This window comes from Podarcis gaigeae (genome assembly GCF_964106915.1).
Source record: "Podarcis gaigeae genome assembly, chromosome: 8".
In the NCBI taxonomy this organism is placed as follows: Eukaryota; Metazoa; Chordata; class Lepidosauria; order Squamata; family Lacertidae; genus Podarcis; species Podarcis gaigeae.
In genome coordinates this window covers 5,775,010-5,783,603 of record NC_139684.1, presented here as the reverse complement: position 1 = coordinate 5,783,603, position 8,594 = coordinate 5,775,010, and the positions used below count along the sequence as shown (strand labels likewise).

Genomic DNA, 8,594 nt, shown 5'->3' with positions numbered 1-8,594 from the left:
GGGCCCTTGGTTGAAGTCCTAAGTGCATGGACTGCAAGAATCAATTGCATTAATCAAATTGATATGCAGCATGCTGGGGAAAAACTGAAGTTAAAAAGCTCCAGGTTATTACTCAGAAGGGGACCGAAGGGTTACAGAGAGGCAAACCCAGTTTCCGGCTTTCCCTGATGTAGCTGTCCAAGGTACTGCAGTCTACAGTACCTGTAAAAAACCTGTTGAGTTTGCTAGCGTAGCACAGAGACAGAAAGAGCTCTCTGTCTCTGGGCTCTAACATCAACTACGTCTTATTAAACAAGCATTTGGAGTGAGCTGGCCATCTGTTCATCTTAATGTTGGTTCTTCTGTCTCAGAAGAATGACCACGACAGTCCAGTTGCAAAGTTGCATCTAGGTCAACTTTTATTTATACTGAACAGCTTTTAAAAATACAGAATAAAATAGCATTTATCTACTATTATTCACAACATCTGGTCCAAATATTACATATTTCTTAAATATTTCAACGTTTAATAAAGCAATGTTAGAAAAAAATATCCCAACAAAACACAACAAAATTCATAAAAATCTCAATAAAAGAATTACACATCTCAGAGAAAAAACCCAACTTGGTTTGTAACATGAGATTGTGCAGTCAAAAGTCATTCACAAAAAAAAACAACCTCATGGGAAAAAGAATATTATTATTTATCCCCACTGTCTAAAAAACAGTCAAAAGAGTTTGTTACATCAAAAGTTGTTATTATGAACAGACCAAAGAGGAGAAAAAGAAGATGCACTAGAGTTTGGATTGACAGCAAGATGGTTCACTTGGAAAGATGTCAGGCAATACACAAGGGAATTCTCTGCTATCAAATATGTACTGATGACTAATCACAGCCACAAGCAAATTATAACCAGACAGGAATGTTTCTGATGCCACTCAAGGTGAATCCTCAATACTTAAAGCAGCCCAGCACTATAACGGTTATAGAGACTAATGGGCAGAAGCTAAATACTGGTGAGCACGTGGCCGCCTCACAGCACAGATGGGAAAGGATCTACCACTACAAAATGGGAAGCCCCAGCAGTCTGCTCTCCTCCGTCCAGGCAGGTTAAGAAACTGTTTTGAGTGAGATACTCTAGATATGCACCATGCACCATGCAAAAGAAAACAATACAAAATACAAATGGTGAGTGTATCTTGCTCCCAACGCCGCCTTCATCTGGTGGTGAAAGGTTGGTTATTTTTTGGTTCAAGAAGGCCACTGGAGAAGAAAAGGGGGGGGAAGGCCATTTTGTGCTGGTCTGTCATGCATATTGAGATATGAGTTGCGTTGTCACTTTGGAATGCAGGCACACGTCCGATGGCACAGGGCTGCTTATCCACTTTATGGTGTAAAGAGAAAGGAGGCTGCTTCTGGGCACTGAGCAAAGGGGAAAGTGGGATGGGAGTCACCTCTGAGGCTCTGCCCCTTGCATCTAAAAAAAGGGAAGGGAATGGGGGTCGAGAACCAGATGGCCTGTTTTGAATTTGGGCCTATCGAAACCCCAAGAGTGTACAAGCAGCCTTATCATATGCCTTCCCACAAACACCTTCACTAGGCTGAGTTATTCTTCTTTCTGGGAGGCAAAAGCAGCCAAATAGAGAGGAAGGGCCTTCAGCAGCTGCATCCTTGGAGCATCTTGATAATTGTGGAAACATACTTCAGCCAGTGAAGTAGGCTCAGGCTAAGCCAATGGCTTTAAACCATCAGCTCCTGAACCATTAGGCTCTCCCCAATTCCTCCCATCGACTCCTACAGGAATCGCTTAGGAACCCTACCTGCAGAGTTCATGGCTGGGATTGGGCTGAAAGCAAGGAGGCACCAAGGTGAAAAACAGAGAGGGTGAGTGGCTCTAAGGATGCTCCTTGTCCTTAACCATAACATGGGAAGAAGCCTGAAGTTATGCATGCCATCAGAATTTGGCACTTCATAGATGATAGAAGGCTAGAGCCTAACTATGCCATCAGTGAGAGGTTGACATGTTTTGGTCTGATTGCTTAATCTTTGCATCTGATTAGCATCTCTTTCTAATTCTCAACCAGAGACATTTTGGTGTTTGAGGCAGAAAATCCAAAAGGTGTTCTCACCTCCTGACTCCAAACATACACAAAATAATTAACGCAGCAAGGTTCTCCTTCACAAGCCTCATGGAAACGAACAGCAGCCGTGCAAGAGCACAGTTAAGCCCTGTTCGCTTCAAGGAAGTAGGAGAACGTCCCTGTGGATTGTTCCCCCGGGGGCCAGGGTGTGGATGCCTCCCACAGTGCCACCTGCTGAACAGTAGTCGGAATCAAAAGCTACTCTGTTAGATGGCCATGCATCTCGTCTCATGGTTGGACCTGCTCTGGGCTCAACATGTTCCATTGCTAGTACACAAGCAATGCTGTTACCGGTACCAATGTTTTCAAGAGAGAGGTGATCAATAACTTCTCTCTGTTTTTACTTAAAGGACATAAGCATGGGTAAATAAAGTATAAACAATCGCTAGCAATTCGTCAATGAAGAAATTCTATCACATGACATTGTCATGACAATCATATCACTCCCGCCCAGGAAACCTGTGACAATTATTATCCTGGGTGGAAATGTTACTCGTTGGGTGTGTTTTTTTTTAAGTCTATGGAAATAGAATACTGCAATATTCACGTACAAAGTTGCCATATTGAAAGTTAGTATTAAAGGATGTTAAGACAAATCGGCTGTGTAAATTTAAAAACTCCTTCCCTGATGCATCTTATTCTGATTAATACTTTTTTTTCAATCACAGATAAAATTAACCATTAAATATAAATTCAAGAGGCATAATTTTATAAGACACATTCATAAATCTTAGCCAGAGTACTTAATTAAAAAAAAATTAACATAGGTTTTTATTTTAAATACAAAAGCTCAGAAATTGTTTTGCTTTCAATATACGTTTGTAGATCTTTGACATGACAGTGATGGTTTAGTCATGAATATTTATTTCTTTTAACTGAAATTTGTCAGTGATTTCCCCCAACCTCTCTCATAAGGTGATCTGTCTGGGCAGCATTGTTTATTGTAGCCTCCTGTCTTTCTGCTATTAAACCCACAATTCAACCATCACAACCTTGTTCTGACTTCCTTCCAGCTAGGATACATGTAAGGAGCTAACCGTTCTTTGCTCTCACACAATACTGGGATCTACTACAAACGCAGCATATATACGGTTGGAGCCCAATGTTTGGTAGCTGAAGTTCATACACCACTTTGAAAAGTTAACAAGAGGTACATCAAATACCTTCCCTTGATTGAAATTCACAGGCCTTGGAGGTTTTCCAGAAAAATGAGTTTTCTGAATTCTCTCTTATGAATACAGTCCTAAGCCATTTTGATCCCATAGTTGGACAAGGTGCAGATTATGGTTCTTCCCACTAATTAACACAGGGTACCATCTGCCAGAAATTCATGTGTCCAACATCACTGAAATTAATGGGAGCTGTGAAAGAACACTGCTGTGCTATTTTGCTTTAATGGTGCTTGACTCCCATCTCCTGCTCTTAATGATACCCAAGACCTGCTATCTCACTACACTTTCCTATCTTGGACTCTCAAAATTCTCTCCAAAGTTAAAAGCATGCTTTCTTCTCAGGACAACAAAGTATTCTGCAAAAGCACCTGACCTTCTGGATGCTCTGCATCCACGCTGTCAAAAATCTTTTCTAAAAGCAGCAGCAATTGCAATGCCCTCTTGTGGTTGTTTCTGCAAGAGAAAACCCGCCACGGCCTTCGCTTTTCTACATCCCAGGAGGGCAGTAAAACTCCATTTTAAAAACTCACGTCATTTGCACCTCAGAAGTGAGACAAGAAGGGTGGGTCACTTTAGCGCCTCTTTTCCTGGCTTCTGTGTGATGTATGGACTAGCTCTTAGCTGCATGTCCCTTGAAGAGAAGTTTAGCAATAAACATAGTCAAGCGGCTACTGAAGAAGTTGGGTGCTTACCTTGCCGCACTTGTTAGCAGAATATGAAAGCTACTCAAGATAGCTGTAGCCACACAGCTGGTGGCAGGGCACATGTAACAGCCCATATTTCTTATTTACTGTGCTAGCTGGGCCCAAACTATTGGAGATCTACTCTTTTACTGAAGCAAATGGGGAAGTTGTGGCAGAGTGTTATTACAGTAGTGCATCACATTCAGTGACATCTTCAGTTCTGCTATAAACAAACAACTGGCACCTCAGCAAACAAAAATGACCTAAACAAGGATATACTAAATTCTGACAATGTTATGAATACACAACATTTGCCTCTCTAATGCAGCCTTCGACAACCTGGTGTCCTCTAGATTTTGGACTACAATTCCCATATGGCCAGGCTGGCTGGGGCGGAAGGGGATTGTAGCACAAAATATCTGGAGGGCGCCAAGTTGGCGAAGGCTGCTCTAATGTGTGCGGAAAATCTTGGCTTTGGCATTTGCATAATTATAAGCCACCTATAGGGGGGCGGTTCCTTTCCACCCACCTTTTCTTTGGTTGCTCATAAAATAAAGGTGGAAAGCAAACATGCTGCCCCTGTGCTTTTACTCAGAAGTAAGTCCCACTGTGCCCAATGGAGCTTAATCCTAGGTGAGTATGCACAGGATTGTGGCCTTAGTTTCTGAAGCTCATGCAACAGCCCCGATTTAACCTTTTTAAAAAATTTAAAAGCAGCTACTTTTGGGGCTGGTTTTCATGATACCTGGTTTGAATCCAAGGCAGCAAACTGCTGCAAGGTCTCTGAGGAAAGATCAGAGAGGGGAAATAACCCTGATGTGAAAAGCTATACAATGAAAATGTCACTGAAATGGCGGGAAACACCCACCATCTGCTGATTGCCTTCCCTTCCCCACCATTCAATACTGATACATCAATGCTCCTTACACCTTTCCCAAAGCCTAATAGCCTCAGTAATCAACATGAGTGGCTTTATACCTCTCACGCTTGAGAAACTGATAACAAATGTACAGTACCTGCTTTGGGAACTAAAACAGAAAAGAGAGATACAAAACAGGAGCACCTTAGATCACACCGACTTTGCGAGTACAGGCTTTGAGAGAAGACTTACCCTAATGCCTCTCTAACAAATCTTTCCACAGCTTCAAAAATGCCTTTTGGGCCACATCGGGGGGTAGGGGGATGACAATAAGAAAGGAACAAAATGCTGATGTCTAAAAACTAATCTGCAACAGTAAGAACATTACACAGGAATAATTTTTTTACAATTATAAATGCATGATGAACATTAACAGCTATGTAATGTCAGAGCCAAGACTAGTAGAACAAAAAAAATCAAGAGTCTGAATGGCACCCACAGTGGGCCCCCGATACCCGTTAAACCACCCAGTGGACAGTGATGCACACACGGTCTCTCTTGTTTTAAAAGCAGGTCCCATGTTACGCTCAGAAAGGGAGGAAAACACAAAGGCAACATTAACTGAAGGATGTTTCTGGGACAGGCAGAACTGCATGAAGCAGGTCAGTACGAATCCAGAGGCAACCAGATAGTTCTGTTCTCCATTGAGAAGTAGTGAATTTGGCTGCTTAATAAATATCACTTTTAAAAGACTGGCCTGAAGGGATGCAAGACAGTGAGCTGCTTAGGCAATCTGTCAGGTTCAGGGATGTGCAATTTGACGACAGCCAGAGGCAAAGCCCCAGTCAACCCTGTCCACAAAAGGTGCTCAGCTAGGACTCGTTAAGCACCCCAGAGCCATGTCACTTTCTTAGGAACAGAAACTTGTGCAAAGGCACCACTTGTTGGTACACCCAATACACAATGCTGGGAAGCTTTGAAAGCACTGTCTAGTATGGAACACTTTGGTATAATTTGCCAGAATAATGCCAACAAATGACTGGGGGCTTATGAGAGTTAAATAAAAAAATGGAATGTATCAGCTAAAAAATGGGAAAGACACGGCCTGCTTAAGCGCCGTGTTTACAATATTTACCAATTTTGGATCTGGATTAAACGTTCAACAGTAGTTGCCCCGCCAAAATCAGCAAAAGCAATTCTAACAGTACTTCTTAAAAACAAAACAAAAAGCACAATGTAATTATAGAGAGACGTTATAGATAGCCATCACTGTCCACAATAGGAAAGCTATTTTTTATAATCTGTTTCGGCTCTGGTTCCAGAATTCAAAATGCAGAAATACAAAAAACATAAAACAAAACAAGGTCAGCAAGGAACTGCAGAGGTGTCTGTCACTGCAGCTGGTCGACAGGGGCTACAGCAGCAGGGGCTATACAGTGGCCTCCGAGTCCTCCTCCTCTGTGCTCTGGCAGCCACTGTTTTGCCTGAAGCCTTTCCATGTGTAGCCCATGAAGGTGGGGCTGATGGGTAAAAAGCGGAAGCATTTGTACTTCCTCACAAATTCCATGCCAAAAGGCAAGTCATAAGTTTCCATGCCATCGATGGATTTGCTGCCTTTGCACACTCCTTTCTTCCACTTCTGGATTCCTCTTTCTTCGGGGCTTCCTGGGTATCAAAAGGACAGGGAGAGAGATGCATCAAGAGCTGAACATTAGAGACATAAGCCCCTCTCTCATAACACTGGGATTCGTGGACACCCAATGAAGCTGAATGCTGCAAGATTCAGGACAGAGCAAAGAAAGTCCTCCTTCATGCAACACAGAGTTAAACTATGGAGCTTGTTCCCGCAGGTAAAGGTAAAGGACGCCTGGACAGATAATTCCATTCAAAGGCGACTATGGGGTTGCGGCGCTCATCTTGCTTTCAGGCCGAGGGAGCCGGCGTTGGTCCACAGACAGCTTTCCGGGTCGTGACTAAACTGCTTCTGGCACAACGGGACACCATGATGAAAGCCAGAGCGCATGGAAACGCCGTTTACCTTCCCATCACAGCGGTAACTATTTATCTACTTGCACTGGTGTGCTTTTGAACTGCTAGGTTGGCAGAAGCTGGGACAGAGCAGTGGGAGCTCACTACCGTTGTGTGGATTCGAACCACCGACCTTCCGATCAGCAAGCCCAAGAGGCTCAGTGGTTTAGACCATAGAGCCGCCTGCGTCTCTCCTGCAGGAGACAGAGATGGCCACCAACCTAGATGGCTTTAAAAGATTAGACAAATTGATGGAGGAGAGGGTCATCGGTGTCTGCTAGCAATGATGGCTGTGCTCTGCCTCTCCAGTTGGAGGCACCAATGCTTCCCTGTTGCTGGAAACCAAAGGAGAGAAGGGTGCTTCTGTGCTCAGATCCTGCGTGTGGGCTCCCCATGCAGTGGTGTCCAAACCTTTTTCAAAGATTTGACAAAGTGAAGGGCTGTGAGGGCCAACCTAAGGGCCAACCAAAGTTGTTGAGTTTTTAAGGATTTTATGCCAAGAAATAAACTGCCACAGGGGCTGGATCAAACCAATTAGGCTCTCGAAATGGACTTTGGACATGCCTGCATTAGGACATCTGGTTGGCCACTGTGAGACCAGGATGCTGGCCTAGAGGGGCCATTGGCTCTTCTTATGTGCTTCTAAGCCCCTTTCACAGGAAAGCTAGCCCCGCTCCATCAGCCTGAGCACTTAGCGGGATACCTGGAAAGTGAAACTCGTGCAATTGCGCACAGGGGCTCCAGCTGCCTCAGGGGAGTAGAAGGGGACCTACAAGCCCATGAGCCACACAGAAATGAATGAGGATTCCCCAAGAGCACACAATTTGGCACTGTTGGATTGTGCTCTGTGTCAACCTGTGGCTGTTCTTTGTATTTTCAGCCTCAAGCACCACAGTGTCTCTAACAGGAAGGCAGGGGAGGAAAACTGGGGAAAGGCAGCCTGTTGCACTACTCACCTGGAATGGTGTTGTCTAAAATAAATGCTACACAACCCCCAACGAACATGGCTGTAGTGAGAAGAACATTTAACACTTGATCAATGCTGGCTATTCCTACAAGAATAAAAAGGGAGGGAGAGACTTAGAGCAAAATCTGAAGAGCCGCCATATTCATACGCACATTTTCAGGAGCCAAAGTCACACTGTCCACACAGCACAATCACCTGGTGATGTGGATTGCTTAGCAATGCTCATATATTTATCACCATCATCATTATACCGGGGACTCAAGGAAACTTGCACAAATTAAAATGACTCAGATAAAATACAAAAAGCTAAAAACATATAAAAGACAATCGTTTAAAAGTAATTAAGCAATAATAGAAATAAAACAATATACCGTATTTTTTGCTCTGTAAGACTCACTTTTTCCCTCGTAAAAGGGGGAAATGTGTGTGTGTCTTATGGAGCGAATGCAGGCTGCGCAGCTATCCCAGAAGCCAGAACAGCAAGAGGGATTGCTGCTTTCACTGCACAGCGATTCCTCTTGCTGTTCTGGCTTCTGAGATTCAGAATATTTTTTTTCTTGTTTTCCTCCTCCAAAAACTAGGTGCGTCTTGTGGTCTGGTGCGTCTTATAGAGCGAAAAATATGGTATCTTGCTATTCCATCCACCCCATCCCTCACATGGACATAATGTACAGCACTACTCAAAAGTCAGTTGGGATGCAATTTCCCCTCCTACCAGGAAAGGGCTATAGTTCATTGGTAGAGCACAGGCCTTGGATGCAGAC

The 8,594-nt window shown here is 43.6% G+C and overlaps 1 protein-coding gene across 12 annotated transcripts in view; it reads right to left on the bottom strand.

Annotated features, from left to right (window-relative positions):
• Positions 1–372: 372 nt before the first annotated feature.
• SLC23A2 (solute carrier family 23 member 2) overlaps positions 373–8,594 on the bottom strand; it is an 80,131-nt gene continuing 71,909 nt past the window's right edge. For all 12 annotated transcript variants that reach the window (XM_083753259.1, XM_083753270.1, XM_083753260.1 and 9 more), the window contains 2 exons: positions 7,820–7,915; positions 373–6,500 (listed from right to left, as the gene is read on the bottom strand). In XM_083753259.1, coding sequence (XP_083609385.1) covers positions 6,265–6,500; positions 7,820–7,915 — 332 coding nt within the window. In that variant the 3' untranslated portion in view covers positions 373–6,264. The remainder of the gene's footprint in view (positions 6,501–7,819; positions 7,916–8,594) is intronic.